The sequence below is a fragment of the Populus trichocarpa genome, chromosome 3, assembly GCF_000002775.5.
Source record: "Populus trichocarpa isolate Nisqually-1 chromosome 3, P.trichocarpa_v4.1, whole genome shotgun sequence".
NCBI classification, from domain to species: Eukaryota; Viridiplantae; Streptophyta; class Magnoliopsida; order Malpighiales; family Salicaceae; genus Populus; species Populus trichocarpa.
In genome coordinates this window covers 16,080,707-16,097,802 of record NC_037287.2, presented here as the reverse complement: position 1 = coordinate 16,097,802, position 17,096 = coordinate 16,080,707, and the positions used below count along the sequence as shown (strand labels likewise).

Here is a 17,096-nt window from a genome sequence, read left to right as displayed (position 1 = left end):
AAAAATGTTTGGTTAGGATTCTAAAAATCAATTGCTTAACTTTTAAGAGTGAAAACAGATTTTTGTAAAAGCAATTTAAAAATCTTCACCTCAAAAAGCATGGAAAGTGATTTTAAAAATTAAACATTATTTATTTATTGAAAAAATAAAAATGACTTTAAATATTTTAAAATTAACCAACATCGGTCATTTTTATTTTATATACAGTAATTAACTAACATTTAATTACAGAGTTTATAATCTTAAATATTTTAGAATTAACTAACCTTAATTGCTGTATTTAAATGTATTAAAATTCAGCTTTTGTGCATCTAAATTAAATTATTTAGTAGTTATATTTTCTAAAACATAACTATGTAATATGATTATTATTTATTTTGTATTTACATTTTTTATGATATTTATATGTTTTTTTTAAAAAATCATTTCTTGAACAATTAAATTATTTTCTTAAAAAATATTTAATTTAATTAATGATAATTATAATTTATATAATCTTACTATATGATGACACAACAATACATTATTAAACCGTTACTATTTATAATTTTATAGCAAAACACAACACAGAACAACTACTGCAAGGGTCAAAATCAAATAGGCCCATAATCCAAGGTTAAATTGTGAAATAATTAACTTTCCTTTTCAGCTGCCTGGTACTTCAATTAGCACAACGCTGCAAACTTTTTCTTCTAATCCCCCAATTCACGAACCGCTAAGCGGGTCCTGTACTGTTAAGCGAGCGTTTTTAGCCCAAAACGAATTGTCAGGGAAACATGATAGGCCCATTGGACTACAATTGTGCTTATTGGTGTTAAAAAATATTAACTAATCAATAATATTATTTTTATTATCTGATTCAAATAAAAAATAAAATAAATATAACAGATTGGGACATGAATTTTAAATAGAAAACTTTACATTTTAGAAAATACTTGTATAAATAATCTTTTTCTTTCTTTTTGTTCAATTTCTTATCTCTCACCACCTAGGCTTGTATTCTCCTAACCACCATTTTAACAGACTAAAATCAATAATCTTTAACCTTAAAAAAAAATCAAAACCCTTGTAATATAAACTAGTCTAGTGTGTGTGTCTATATATATAAAACTAGTGAGCAAAGATAATTAGTTATCATCACAAACGGATGCTAAATAAAAAATGTTCAATAAAAACGTAGAGTTTATACTTGTTTTAAAACTCTAAGTACATAAAAGCATAACTAATAATAAACATGCTTTCAATAAAAAATAAAAATAAAAATAAAATATTAGCATGCATACTAAAAATATATTCAAATTTGCAATTGATATAAGATAACAAATCTTAGCATGCATACTAATAATAAAATCAATTATGTTTAAATTAAAATTAGAATGATACTCGTTGAAATATTTTAAAGTAATGAGTCTTTTAAAATAAGAATGTAACTAGGATGTTTTTAATATGTCTTTCAAAATTCCAACAATATCATCTTGGTTCAAATGCACTTTTAAATAAGATTTGTGAATCAAAGATTATGTAACTCAAATATCTCTCAATAAGATGAATTTAAACTTTAGATTTGAGAGGAAAATCAAAGCATAAAAAGAAAGAGAAAAACATTAAAAATAAGGTGAGGAAAAGTAAGTGTGTAAAATCTGAAAAACTCAAGTTAGAAACTCTTCTTTCATCTTTTTTTTTTTATAATAAATTTTAGAAGTTGGATGGTTGAAGAATTAATTATTATTATTACAGTACAACATTCGATTAGCCATAATAAATCAAGAATTAAATATAGAAAAATCAAAGGTTATTTGAGATTAATTTCTCATCCATAATTTATTTAATTAAAATAAATTTTCAACACCAGCTATATCCATGAACGCTCGTAATTGTACTCCAAACATAATCATTCGAATCAAAGCTACCATAACAACCACTGATCTGGAGTCTGTACTCCTAATTCGTGACGAGATTTCACCTGCAAAATGTAATTAGGTCTGTTATTACTCTTCACATGTTGGTAAGGTCATGGGTTGAAGGCTGGTGAGTATTGGCCATGGGGAAGGGCCTGAAAGCAAGACCGTGGAGTTCACGAGTCCATTAGAAGCTACGTTTCATCTTTCTTGTTATTCAGGCAACATATACGGAATTTGAGTTTCTTTCTCATTTTCCGGCCAGGCTAGTGATCAAGGGACTCTGTTGACCGTTGGCTTCATCACACGAAGCTGTTATTTTTAAACATGGCAGTGAACGTAACTTGTTTCGAATTCTCAGGCGTGTGTCCTTCGTTGTTAGACAAATTTTTTTTGTTGATTTCTCTGGCAGATAGAAATTCAGTTGATTCTTGATATTTAGGAACTGGGATCAGGTCATTGCCTTTTGCAAACATCATGATTACATGTAGGCCCAACCCATAACTACCGGTGGACCCATTGGGTGATGGTGGCTTACCTCTTTATTCTTTATGGACCTTCGAAGACATTGACAATGAACACAAAACCATATAATTTTAAAAATGTTTTTGATTTTTTTTGTTTAAAATATTTTTTTTATACATTTTTTAATTTTTTGATTAGTTGATATAATAATAATAATAATAATAATATTTTAATCCATTTTCAAATAAAAAACACTTTAAAAAATAACTGCTATTACAATACTAAAATACTAAACAAACTTGTAATAATAATGTGTTTCTGATAATTAAATCTATGATCACTGCTGAGATGCGCTTAATGTTTATTCAATATCTAATAATTAAGAATAACATGCTATAAGATGGCATAAGTTAGTAAATCTTATATATATATATATAAAGAGCAATGTATCTTTAGAGTTTAGATACTATGTATATTGAAAAGAACAAAAATAAAGCTCCATCCATGTGACACTGGAGTGCAGGGCAAAGCAAAGGCATGTGGTCCGGCATAAATGGGTGTCTTTGTCCCCCCCACGGCCTCTCTCCTTCCTTTCCTCCACCTATTTTGTGGTGCCATGGGTGCTAGAATCCACCTTTCATTTTGCCCTACCATAAACATGATTACTTGCCTTTGACTCCTGTTTTTATGCTGGGTTTTCCATCTTTCCTTCCCTTTTCTTTTTGCGAACATGTTTAGGATGGAGAGGATGTCCCCCGTTAAATGCTCCGGCGAGAGAATCAAACCCATGCATTAATAAAAATGGAAGCACTAAATCAACAGTGTTGTTGTCTCGTCCGAAATAGATGCCACGTACAGTCCACGCAGCAAGAGGATAAAAATGATTCTCAGGCAGTCATCGCTAGTGATGGTGATGAACTGAATCCTCAAATGAGATCCTTCCACAGGTGACAATCACCAGACCAACACATGCCTCTGTGTCTTATACCCGCCAGCAGCGTTGTAAATCTTATGTGATAATGACCAGCAGAGATCATGGTTTGGCGTGCTCCCATAAGTACACCTGGAAATTGGAAAAAAGAAGAAGAAGAAGAAGAATTACTTAACTATCAATCCTCCCTTTTCCGTTCAGAGTGGTAAATTATGTTCCGCAACAAAATGAAAGTATTCTTTTCTCCACTTTTGCCATCTTCGGTTATTCTCTTAATAGTGTCGAAAAATATTTTAATCTCGTGAAAATAAATATATTTTCACAATACTAAACTATAATATTCAATAATATTATTATAATTACTGTCATCATCACACCTCCATACCATAACTACCACTCTAAACATCATTTTATTATTAATATAATTACTATTTTATCAACATCCCGTAATAACTTTTCATTAATGGATATTCCTTCTTTCTACTATTTGTATATTAAGTCAAAACGCCAACATCATTTTTACACCAATAAAGAGAGTTTGTTGAAATAGAGAAAGATGTAGAGAGAGAGAGAGAGAGAGAGAGAGAGAGAGAGAGAGAGAGAGAGTATATTTTTTTATTTTTTATTTTAAATTGTTTTTTTATTTTTTAAAATTATTTTAATATATTAATGTTAAAAATAAATTATTTTAAAAATATTATTTTAATAAATTATTTAAATAAAAAACATTTTTAAAAAATCAACGATTGAAAAAACACTGCCTATAATTATTTACTTCCTTTCATGAAAAAGAGAGCTGAGCACTGAAAAAGCAATTAAAATATCGAGAGAATAAAATAAGAAAAAAAAAAAAAACACTCTGAGAGAGAGAGGAGAGAGGGGGGCCTTTAGGCCTTAAGAGTCTCTTCACTTTGGTGATGGTGTTATCGAATCAAAAGCCGGGACTCCTATTACCACCATCCCTTAAGGTCATCTCCGCCATTTCACTGTTGATGCTCTTCTCCTCCTCCGCCGGCGGCGGTGCTTTTTGGAAATGGATCGTGTTCGCCGAAGCTAGCACCGGAAACACTGGGACAGGGAGGAACGGCTGGGTCGTTGGTGGCGTTGGCGGTGGTTTATGGGGCGCCGCTACGTCTTCTTCCAATGTTGGTATAGCCATCGCTGTCACGGCCATGGCCGGTATCGCCTTGGCCGCCACCGTCGTCTATTCTCGTAGGTAAAATAACAAAGTCAACAATAAAAACCCCCCCCAAGTGTTCGAATAATTGACACTCTAATTCAAAACTTAGATTAACCGTCGCCAAAGAAACCCTAGATAGATATATTTAGATGTTGATGCAACAAAAACCGTTAATGAGAGCCTTAAGGCGAAGCCATACTCCTTTTTCCACAACTTCTTCGACGTCAAACTCCTCCTCCTCACCGTCATCGTCATCATCATCGTCGTGGATATATTTGAGATCAGTTTTATTAGTAGTTGCCTCCTCTTCGTTGTCCTCATCATCTTCCTCCTCACCAGCTTCTACTAATCGGTGAGTTCTTCAATTCCTTTCTGTAAACTTTTCGTTTTTTTTTCCCAAATCCAATCTCTTAGTCGTCTAAAAATGACCCCCTTTGCGCTCTATGTTATTCTATCAAGCTAGTTTCTTATTCTTCCTGCTCCTTTTACTTGCCTTTTGCTGTCTTGTTATTAGAATTTCGGAACAGTTCTCGAATCTTCGATGTGCAATTAAAGAATAAATTCGAAAGTGTTTAGGCCTCGTGGAAGAATACTGTCCCTCATAGAATTAGTTGTTCAATGTAGACTCCCATCTAAGAAGTAGTGGAAGCAAATCGTTAATAGTATCTTTGGATGCCATATGGGAAAAAAAGAATTTTGAGTTGTAATCGGTGGTTTGGGAATTTTGTTTTTGTAGATGATTATCATTGAATAACTGATCTTTTGTTTCTTCGTCTTTTTTTTTGGTTCAGGGGTAGTCTTAAATCGCCTTGGTCGCGTAGGAGAAGAAAACATGCGCTTTTACCAAAGCAATGGAAAAGTTTATTTATGCCTGATGGGAAATTGTGTGATGGTGGTGTCAAGTTTCTGAAGAAAGCCCGAAGTGGGGTATGTTGCAGTCTCTACTGTGACTGATATTTTGACTGTTTTGTTTAGTTATTCATTAAGTCTTATGTTGTTATTTATATTTCTGATTCTGTATTTCTAACTGCTTAAGGAGTGTTAATTTTTCTTAAACTCTAATGCAGGGTGTTGATCCAAGTATTAGACCAGAGGTTTGGCCATTTCTCCTTGGAATGTAAGTTCTGTTTTAAGTGGCAGTTTGTATTTGATTTTCTTAGTATTTATATACCAGCTATTTTTTTTATTTAGGTCTCTTATTTACTTGAGTTTGCTTTCTGAGGCTATATTTATAACCAAGCAAAGTAGCAACTTTCCATCAGTGCATTTTGTCATTGAGTTTTTTGGGCAAAATCATGAAAGGTAGGCCAGGAACAATGTGATTGTTGGCGACACATTTGCTAAATGCAAACATACTCATAGCAATGTCCTTGACATTTATAATTTTCCTATTTGGAATGTGTGCCTGCATTATACGCTATCATTTTTCTGATTGTCCATCCTAGGAAGCTTTTCCTTTTTGTTTTGTGTTCATTTATTGTGATGATGTATGAGCACTGCTCTTTGTATTGATGTTGAGTTCTTTTCAACAGCTATGATGTGAACAGTTCCAAGGAAGAAAGAGATTGCATTCAAGATGAGAAAAGGTATCATAATTCTCTTCCTGTACAGTTTTTAGTTATGGATGAATGCTCTCCTTTCCAAATTCCTTGTAATCATGTATTTTCATTTCTTTCCCTAGTCAAGGTTCTTATATATATTTGCACTGCAGAAAAGAATATGAGAATCTACGGAAACAGTGCCGAAGACATCTCAGATGCAATGATAGGAGTTTTAAGGCCAAGCAAGCTGTTGGAATCAGCAGCGCTGAGGTTAGCGGGGACTCGAGTCAAGTCATGGATTTCCCTGGATTAGAAGATGTTAATAGTACCAGGATGACACCTTCTGCTGAGCAAGGCAACTTATCTGCTGAGGATTCAGATTTCCCTGATGAAGCTCCTCAGGGCTCTGAATCAATATTGGAAGGAGGTGATGATAGGAGTGTGGTCACCTATGAAGATGGCTTGGCTGGAGACACGGAGTCAACTGATTCCGATTCCTCTGAAGAACCAGAAATTGCAGAATCTTTTCTTGCAACTGAATTTACAGGTGAAAATGATTTTGATTTGCCTTCTCAGGAGAATTCCTCTCCCTTTGAGACAAAGAGCAGGTTGAACTTGCAGAAAGATGAGGATTTTGCCACATGGCAGAGAATCATTCGTGTTGATGCAGTGCGGGCAAATGGTGAATGGATAATGTACTCTCCATCTCAGGCAGCAGTATCAGAGATGAAGGCACGACGATTGGCTGAGAGTGTAGGGTTGCAGGACTATGATCACTTGGAGCCAAGCAGGATCTTTCATGCTGCTCGCCTCATCACTATCCTTGAGGCATATGCACTTTATGATCCTGAGATTGGTTACTGTCAAGGAATGAGTGATTTACTCTCACCCATTATTGCAGTGATGGAGGAGGATTTTTTAGCCTTCTGGTGTTTTGTGGGCTTCATGAAGAAAGCTCGGCACAATTTCCGTCTCGATGAAGTGGGAATCCGGAGGCAACTGGGTCTTGTTTCCAAGATAATCAAGTGCAAGGATAGCCATCTCTACAAGCACCTGGAGAAGCTTCAAGCAGAGGACTGCTTCTTTGTGTACAGAATGGTGGTGGTTCTTTTCAGAAGGGAGTTAAACCTTGATCAAACACTCTGCCTCTGGGAGGTGATGTGGGCTGACCAGGCAGCAATACGGGCAGGGATTGCCCAGTCTGCCTGGGGGAGGATGAGGCTAAGGGCCCCTCCTAGTGATGATTTGCTGCTTTATGCAATAGCAGCTTGTGTGCTGCAGAGGAGGAAACTGATCGTTGAGAAGTACAGCAGTATGGATGAGATCATGAGAGAATGCAATAGCATGGCCGGTCAGTTGGATGTATGGAAGCTTCTCGATGATGCACATGACTTGGTGGTCAACCTGCACGACAAGATTTAAGAAATAATTCTTCCTTTTTCTCTTGCTCTTCGTAGATTTCCATTTCGTCCTTGTTGCTGTGCGCAGATCCCTTATTCTTCGGATCACTTCAACTCCTAGCTTGAAACAAAAGCAACTGATAGGCAATTTGTTTAACGGGGTAAATTATGGAATTCTGAATGCTGTGCCCGCACTCTCCGTGAGTGATAGTGGCATCAATGCAAATTTAGCATTTTGATCTTCCTTTTAACTTGGCTCCTTTTCTTTGCAGTTTTTTGTATCTTTCGTTTCCAAAGATACGGGCAGACAATTAAGCTCAATGCTTAACCTCTTTATGAATGCCTTAGGATCACTTCTTGCTCAAGATTGTTGGTAATGTGGATCTTGGGTGACGCAGACAGAAGCATGATAAGGATAGTAACAACACAAAAAAGACAATAGTTTTGGCAGAAAATAGGATTATCACAACAGAACCCCTTAGTCAGTTTTATTTCTGAATTAAACTCAAATAAGTTCTGCCTCACTAAGCCAAAAGTAAAAAACACAATTTGCATAAAATCTAGAAAAATCAAGAAGGAATAATAAAATTCGCTCAAATAATATCTTTGAGGTCTAATTTAGGGGTTTTTGGAGCTTGGTTGGTTACAATTGACTAAGCCTTCTATAAAACTAGACCTTGGAAATCTCTTAAAAAAATTGAGCTTCATTTAATAGTCAGAGTTTAATTTAATAGTCAGATCAAAAGTTATGATATTTTATTACTAATATGGTGGTTTGGCGTAACCAAACCTCTTTTTAGGCTTAATCGTATCTCACTGATCCATAAAAACATCTTCTAAACTATCTGCATTGTCACACCATAACAAATACGAATCTCATTAAAATTAAAGGGAAAAATAAAAATATGGAGTCGCCATATAATAATTAAAGAAAACTAGGAGTTCTAAAATGAACATTAGTTTCATAGTTTCATGTGGTGGGTTAGTTGTGTTTAAGAAAAGATTGACGTCGCCCTTATCGTATCCTTTCAAACGAAAGGTTATATTTGCCATGTGTTTTATCCTAAATTTATTCTACGCATACTATTAATTGTCTAAATTCATTTCTAAGCTTATTCGTGATTTATTTAAAAAAATAACGTCAATCCCTACGAATAAGAGACTCGTCGATAAAGGAGAATTTTAACATTAATTCCTAAAAATAGATGATTTTTTTTATTTTAAGAAAATTTGGACATTGATCCATAAAAATAAGTGATTATGTCGATTTATAAAAAATTGATGTTAATAGTTAAAAATATATGATTTTGTATATTTTTTGATTTCTTTCTTTTAAAAACAAGATTTAATTTCGATAAAGTCTAAGATAAATCCAAAACGTAAAATTTTGATTAAGCTAATTCTTTCCTAATAAACAAACCTAGATAAACAAACCAAACCCTAAAAGAAAAGGTTTCAAGCATCTTCTTATTCATTCATGATTCATTTAAGCTAACAAAACATGAATATAGTCCATGATTCTTTGTGTTTATTATAATCAAGGATATTTAGCATAAACTCTAATGAATAAAGCAAATAGAGCATGTACTATTTAAATTAAAGCGATAAAAAACTCTAAAAAAGTGAGTTTTAAGTCTCCAAAATATATATTTTCAAGTTAAGCATAGCATCTAAAGAATAAAACCCCTAAATTATAAGAACCCTAAATTGTCATATTTTCCCAATCAAAGGACACGAATGTTTTCTAACCACAATAATGGACTAGAAATCTAGAAAATTGACATTTTTAGGATTTAAGAGCATCGGTAAACATAACATTTCATATCCAAACTTTGTTCAAAGAAAGAAGAGAAAGCTTCCATGCCACATTTTCTAATGGATCAAACATCAACACTTCTTGCTTAAAAGGTGTCAACTTCTATAAGCATGATTTACTTCTAAAAGGATTATTTGGCTTAACATAAACATAAAAAGATCTTCATTATTGACTTGTAACAACCAAGTTTAGTTCAAACCAAATAAACAAAACTATAATCATCTTTTTTTTTAATGGTTTTCATAACATAAATAGCTAAGGAGCTTTCATGTTTTATGGTTGTTAGTCCCCCACCACCTGATTTTCAGACTTCCATCACCCATATTAACTTAAAAACATGAATAAAAAATCTCAAATTCATAACCATAAGTCAACCTTCAAGCAAGGTCCCTTTGGTAGGTTTTTACCCAAGATATTCTCATGACTTGTGTTTTGAATACCTTAGTGTTTATTACTCAAGTTTCATTGACATTCAACGACTAAAACTAAGACTAAATGAGATCCATTTAACTATAAAAGGAGGTTAGGAGCTCATGTGATTGTTGTTGTTTTTACACGATTGACTTCATATATTAAGCTGCCACCACAAATTAAAAATGTTATTAGAACCACTCATGGTTTTTATCAATTTCTGAAGATGCTACTGTTATCCCAGAATTACCCAAACCATAAATAATCCTAGAAGATCGATCGACATAAATGTTTATTGCTTTAAATTTTGCCCTTGTTGTTTCATGTGTCTTTTTTTTATTATCATTTAATTAAATAAGATATTGGTTCCCATAAACAACATTACTAAATACAATTGAGTCTATGACTTGTGTTTTGAGATTAAATATCTTTATCCAAATCTATCTCTCAACTTTTGTTTTTTTTATTATCATTTAATTAAATAAGATATTGGTTCCCTTAAACAACATTACTAAGTACAATTGAGTCTATGACTTGTGTTTTGAGATTAAATATCTTCATCCAAATCTATCTCTCAACTTTTCAGTTTAGTTTTTGACTAAATATTGTTTAGCTTTTACTTGATTTTCACATAAATAAAAATAATTTTTTTTTCTAATATGTGCAACCTTGCATAATATTTTTTCTTTGATTTTGTTTAATCGCTTTCATGCATGTGTTTATTTCTATTATTGTTTGATTAAATAAAAAATATTATAATAAACAAATTTATTAAACATGATTGGGTATATAACTCATATTGCGAGATCAAATATCTTGATCTACATCTATCTCTTGACTTTTCCGGTTTAGTTTATAGTTATCATTAATGATTTTTTTATATTTATTGGCACAAATAATTCTCGATTTGTTTAATTAAATGCATGAATAAGCTTTTTCGATCTATGATTATGATTTTTTTATGTAAAAAAAAAAAAAACACTTTGGAAAAGCTTGCATATTCATTTTCTTAGTTGAAATAAAAGATTATCTGACTCGTGGAGATGGACCCGTTAAATAGCTATTACTTGATGTTTGCATATAAAATTCTTGGAATGGTTTTTTTTGCTTAATTTCAATCTCCCACATGTAGAGCGTGCTACTGTTTCTGTCATTAGATTTTATTTTGTTGGTGATAATAGTGTGCAAAGTTTTTATTGTTAGTTTTATGAGTGGTTGGAGTGGATGTAGTGGTTGTTTGTGGAGAAGGAGGTTGCAATGGCCTTTGGAATGATGGTTATTTGAGGAGAAAATAGAGGAGAGTATGCGGGTATTTTGGGTACTGGACTATGAAAGGTTGGGTTGTGAGATGAAAATTATAGCCTCAGTTTGAAGGATGATGAAGATGAGATTGGTTATAGTGTGGCGTGGAGAAGTGAAAGCTTGAAAAAATTAGGGAAGATTGATTTGTGTGTGTGTGAATATTTTTTTTCTCTGGACAATGATCACAAATTATGTTGTGAGATGAGAGGATTGAGGCTAAGTACAATGATGAGGAAAATTGAAAAAAGCGCTAGAGGTGTTTGATGAATATAATATCTATGGATTTAAGAAACAAGTTTGGTCTTGAGTGGAAGAGGGGTTGCGTTTACTTGATTAGTGTAGGAGATTACAATGTGGGTGGTTATTGTTTATGAGTAGACAATGTTGTTCTTGATTTCCAGTATTATTGATTAATAAGCGTTGAAAAACATTTCTAGTGTTAGTGGTGGACCAAAAAGGAAACAATTGGTGAAGGGAGGCTCCATTTCTTTTTTTTTAATGGATTTTTAGGGTTTATATCTTAGATTTTTTTTAATATCTTTTATTTTTGTAATTTTAACGCTGTAATGATTTTTTAATTAATAATTGAAATATAATAACAATTTTATATAAAAGTCAATATATTTTTTTGTGTAAATGTAAAATGTTTTGAAATTATAAATATAAAATTGAAATTATATTTCTTAAAAATTAAAAATAAAAATAAAATAAAAAATAACTAAAATAGAAGAGTGTCATAGTAATTTTACTCTCATGTTCGAAGTTTAGACCGGCCTCGCTCGGCGAGCCACACATGCCATAGAAGTGAGGAATGTATTCGACTAGTTTATCACTATTGGGCTTCGTTTCAATTTTTTAAAATCCCATACCCTAAACAAACAAAATCCAAAAATTCTGGAGGCCCATAAAAAAATAGTCTAATTTTCCTTTTCCTTTCTTCTCTTGTCTACTGTCCCCCCCCCCCCCCCCCCCCCCCACCCTCTCTCTCTCTCCCCCCCGTCCGAACCCACATTCCACTTTACTTAAACAAAACAGAAAATCCTTTGAACCACCTCCAATGACTCCCGAAGAACCCGAATTGAAAAATGGACTCGAACCTAAACCCGCAACTGAACAAAAACAAGATCCGGAGCTAGAGACAATGGCAGCACCGGAATCAAAGCCAGCACCGGAACCAGAACCAGAACCAGCAACAATTCACGTCAGGAGCGCAGATCCTGAGGCAGAGGAGCCAAATGAAACCGAGATCCAATCAAACGAATCAGAGAAACCTGAATCGAACGAGCAAAATGCGAGTCGTCCTGCTGAGCTACAACAGAACAGAACATTCACGATGAGAGAATTGCTCACTGAATTAAAAACCGAAGAAGGCGACGATGCGGCAAGCACTCCTCTCAGGTTCGGTTCGGTTTCTACGATTAATACATTTCATTGTCAAACGTTTCAATTCTTTCGCTTTCACGCAATACACGTGATTATTGAGATCAGATTAGATTAGATTAGATTAGATTGCGTGTTATTTTAAGTGTCTTTCTAGATCTTACCGTAAGATTCTGTAACTGTATCATGCCTGATAGATGAGAAATTTTGTTAGACTTCTTAGCGTGTGATTTTTGAAAATTTGTTAACAGTCAACAGAGCACACAGCAGCAGCAGCAAAATAATGCGGCAATGGAATTGATTGATAGTGTTACCAGTACTGATGAGGAAGGTCGGTCGCGTCAGCGTGTTCTCACATTTGCTGCCAGGAGGTAATATATTCATTAATCAGCCTTGTTTTTTGAGATTTAGATGCCTTATTATTGATTGTTGTAGAATTTTGCTATAGGTATGCGAGTGCTTTAGAGAGAAATCCAGACGATTATGATGCGTTATATAATTGGGCATTGGTTCTTCAGGTATGTGAAAAGAAAATGCTTCTATGAAATAGTAGTTATCTTAAGCATATTGAGATTTTTTTTAAAAAAAATTAGAATCTAGATTGATTAATTGTGTTGATGTGATTGGCATCTTGGTTTGCAGGAAAGTGCAGATAATGTTAGTCTGGATTCTACTTCACCTTCTAAAGATGATTTGCTTGAGGAAGCTTGTAAAAAATATGATGAGGCTACACGTCTTTGCCCAACACTTAATGATGTATGTTTTAAACCCATATGCTAAATGATCCTTTTGAATGTCTATAGATCAGGTTATGATGAGGATTCTGACTTCCTGAAATGCAAAAGTGAGATAATAAACTGAAAAAAACTTGCTGGCTGCTTTGAATTCTTGCAAGTGATTATATTTAATATTTATCCATTTGAGCTGGTTTCCTTTTCCTGGCAAAGAAAAGGAATCTTATTAGATAATGAGTAAAATATAATTGCTAAAATTGAGCATTTGCATGAGGGCCATGTGGTAATGATTACTCGTTACGGATACTTCTCAGATCACTTATGAGCCTACACACCATAGTGGGTTTGGAAGATATGCGTTAAGATAGCATTTATTCAATTAAATTATTGATCTATTTTATGAATATATGGATTGTGTTAAAGATTCATTTTTTTATTTCAAACTCTGTATCCATGTTTCCTGCAAAAAAAAAAAAAACTAGATTTAATTGCATCTATGTATCATTTGAACACGATAATATTTGTGGAAAAAGAGATGATTTCAAGATTTTACTCACCCAAAAGTTTTGTGTTATGTTTATTGACAGGCTTTTTACAATTGGGCTATAGCAATTTCTGATCGGGCCAAAATGCGTGGTCGTACAAAGGAGGCTGAGGAACTGTGGAAGCAGGTTGGTATATAATATTGTTTCACCAATTCAATTTTGTTGGTTCTGCTTTTGTGTGCGCACCAAGTGAACATGCATCTTTGTATCCATTTTCCCTTCTATGAAATCATGCTATCATGTGATATGATAGGCAGTCATTCAGGGTATGCGACCTTTATAACTTGTCAGGAGCCATTTATACTCAAAGCAAATTCCATTTTGCCTTTCCACCTAACCTTTTCAAGCACGCTTGATTTTCTTATTGCTATGTCCTTCATTTACATGCAGCTCTGCTCATATTTTCCTTAAGAAAGTTCTTTTTAGAGAAGTGAAATTTACAATAATCTGCTTTTTGCAGGCAACGAAAAACTATGAAAAAGCTGTCCAACTTAACTGGAACAGCCCCCAGGTATTTTTTTTTAATTAAATTCTTAAAAGTTCTTTGTTGTTTCATCTGAAACCAAGGTCCACAACTTTCCCATCTGTTTGTAACAACCATCTACTGCTGATTCCAATTGTTTATGAAATCCATTTCAGGCACTCAATAATTGGGGACTTGCTCTACAGGTATTTTATGTCTCCTGATTCAACACTGTTTATACTTCTTTTCTTCCTGCAAGAACTTTTGTTGAGCTTTTGTTTCTTTTAAATTTTGATACTTTGAGATGTTCTGGTACGTGTGGTTGTTCTGGTTAGTTTAATTTGATGCTATATTGAATTTTGCAATTTTAGGAACTCAGTGCAATTGTTCCTGCAAGAGAAAAACAAACCATTGTGAGAACTGCAATTAGCAAGGTACAGAAAGTCATTTGGAGATGTTAGAGTGCTTGGATGAATATATAGGACAAGCAGCAAAGTGATTTTGATTTTGGTATGTCCTAGGAATAGGTCTACTTGTATCTTCTGTCCTTATGATCCCTTTTGCTTGTTTCTAATGCAGTTCCGTGCAGCAATTCAGTTGCAATTTGATTTTCATCGAGCAATCTACAACCTCGGAACTGTTTTGGTTTGTTTAATCCTTTCCATCCTCATCTGTAATATCATGTTTCAACTGTGATTATATCTGTTTTCTTGCTTTATTTAATTTGTAGGTTAAGACAAGATAATTGACTGTCTTTTCACCTCCTCCCACAAATCAGTGACTTTAAATCCTAAATATAAATGCTTTTTTTTGGCAGTATGGGCTAGCCGAGGACACATTAAGAACCGGGGGAACACCCAATGCTAAAGATGTTTCCCCTAATGAGTTGTATAGCCAGTCTGCTATCTACATTGCAGCTGCTCATGCATTGAAACCAAATTACTCGGCAAGTATTGCACAGTTTCATTTTTATTAAACGTGCTTGTTTAAATTCTGTGATACAAAAAGCATGTACCCTCAGAATTATAATTTCAATTAGCCAAAGGATTATAATTCAAAGCTAAAATTTATTTGATTCTTTACAGGTATATAGCAGTGCATTGAGGCTTGTGCGTTCCATGGTCAGTATTGCATTTTCTGAATTTATGGTTGTTATTTTATCCTAAAATGCCGCCTTCATGATAGCTAACTTCTTTCTCAGTAGTTATGGCTTATGAGGTCTGTGTTGTCTTTTCTTGGACTTTTGATATTAGGGTGGGACATGTTCTGTGACTTATGTGAACTCTGTTGTTGTCTTGAATGGTTGACCATTTCCTAAACCTTGGATTATCTACTAGTTCTTATGCTTTTGGTTTTTGCATTGTTGCCCAAATCTGTGGCTTGACCCCTAAGCTGCTGTTTCAGGTTAATATGGGCACATAAAAAACTGAACTTCATATCCACCCTTTTCATTCCATAATTTTGGATTCAATCAATTCCTCCACACTTGTGTGTTGTGTTTGCCAGATACTTTTTTTGATTTTATCAAAATACATATTTCCATATTGCCCAATATCTTTTCTGCCTTATTACTACTTATGACTGGAACTCCTATAGCTCCCCTGATAAAATGCAAGGCATTTTGACTTGAAAATGAATTTGTTTTCATAGGTCTTTCTCTATATATCTGAATTTTAAACTGGCTGGAGAAATTATTCTTTACAAATTAAATCTGATCAGCCCCAATTTTTTGACAGTTACCTTTACCATATCTTAAAGTTGGATATCTAACTGCTCCGCAAGCAGGGAAACCAATTGCACCTCACAATGATTGGAAGAGATCAGAATTTGTTTTGAATCATGAAGGGCTTCAACAGGTAAAATCTAATTTGTTTTGTAATTGTGAATGTCAAAACAAATTAAATGGATCTAAGTTATCTTACCTCTCAGAACATCACAAATAAAAATCATGGCTTTATTTCATTAAGAAGAATTTCCATGTCGGTTATCCATAATGTTGCCAACTTTAGTTCCTTGGAATACATCTTTCATTTCCTGAGCAGATTAGCAAATCAGAGCAAAAACAAGTTCGCCGGAGCCTCTCTGGCAGACCATCAGATGTATCGAATAGTGACAAAAAGGCTATCAAAGTCGAGGTTCCAGATATCGTTTCTGTATCAGCATGTGCTGATCTGACTTTGCCACCTGGTGCGGGCCTCTGTATAGATACTATTCATGGGCCACTTTTCTTGGTAAGCACCATTTCTTTTTCATTTTTCTTTGAAATATGCCTTTACAATCAGATGATTTTGACTTGCTTTCAGTGTTCAAAATAGTTAATCTTAGCCCTGGAGTGATCATGTAGTGAGATTTGCTCATTTGAAGAGCATCTGTAGCTCTATCTAGTATCTCCTTTAATATAGCATCGATTCATTTGGCATCTATGGTTTAGGGAATGGATAATTTAATAATTTAAACAAGCTCAGTTGTCAGCATGATAGATTATTAAAACAGGACAGGACAGGATATAGGTGACTGGGATATAAATTGGTCCTCTTCTCAAAATTCTTTTCCTTTTCAGGTTATATTCACGATTATTAGAAAGAATTTTTTTTTTTCAACTTTACTATTCTTCAGTGAACTGTAATCATTTTGAGGGTCTTTTTATCCAAAAACTGGGGATAGAAGTTATACTGTTTCACATCAAGAACCCATGTTTAAATTCTGCCCATTGATCAGGTTGCTGATTCATGGGAATCCCTGGATGGATGGCTTGATGCAATTCGTCTGGTGTACACAATCTATGCACGAGGCAAGAGTGAGGTCCTAGCAGGTATCGTAACAAGCTGATTGCAGTTATGAATTGTCTGCTTGAACGATGCAACCTTCTTCTGAAGATGTATGTATGATTCATGTATTGAAATTGGGATTTGGTCATTTTGAAATAAGCTGTATATGATAGAATTTGTCATAGAGATGCACTTCTGTAAAATTTTCTCTGCATGATCAAGTGTTGCACATCAATTTTAGTTTTGGGTGGCTGATGAGTAA

The 17,096-nt window shown here is 33.9% G+C and overlaps 2 protein-coding genes across 3 annotated transcripts; both read left to right on the top strand.

Annotated features, from left to right (window-relative positions):
* Nucleotides 1-3,839: 3,839 nt before the first annotated feature.
* On the top strand, nucleotides 3,840-7,666 carry LOC7465340 (rab GTPase-activating protein 22). Of its 2 annotated transcripts, none has more exons than XM_024597984.2 (5): nucleotides 3,840-4,826; nucleotides 5,266-5,401; nucleotides 5,542-5,591; nucleotides 6,007-6,060; nucleotides 6,186-7,666. In XM_024597984.2, the coding sequence occupies exons 1-5, from the start codon at nucleotides 4,624-4,626 to the stop codon at nucleotides 7,435-7,437; spliced, it is 1,695 nt and encodes a 564-aa protein (XP_024453752.1). In that variant the 5' UTR covers nucleotides 3,840-4,623; the 3' UTR covers nucleotides 7,438-7,666. The 2 variants fall into 2 exon arrangements, with proteins under 2 accessions (XP_024453752.1, XP_002304579.2); XM_002304543.4 differs by having other exon boundaries at nucleotides 4,105-4,510.
* Nucleotides 7,667-11,919: 4,253 nt separating this feature from the next.
* Nucleotides 11,920-17,096, top strand: LOC7497517 (protein HLB1). Its single transcript, XM_002304542.4, has 14 exons — nucleotides 11,920-12,342; nucleotides 12,576-12,695; nucleotides 12,773-12,842; nucleotides 12,967-13,080; nucleotides 13,646-13,729; nucleotides 14,064-14,114; nucleotides 14,243-14,272; nucleotides 14,438-14,500; nucleotides 14,646-14,711; nucleotides 14,884-15,012; nucleotides 15,152-15,187; nucleotides 15,803-15,922; nucleotides 16,109-16,297; nucleotides 16,785-17,096. Exons 1-14 carry the CDS (start codon nucleotides 12,002-12,004, stop codon nucleotides 16,893-16,895), a joined length of 1,524 nt encoding a protein of 507 aa, XP_002304578.2. The 5' UTR covers nucleotides 11,920-12,001; the 3' UTR covers nucleotides 16,896-17,096.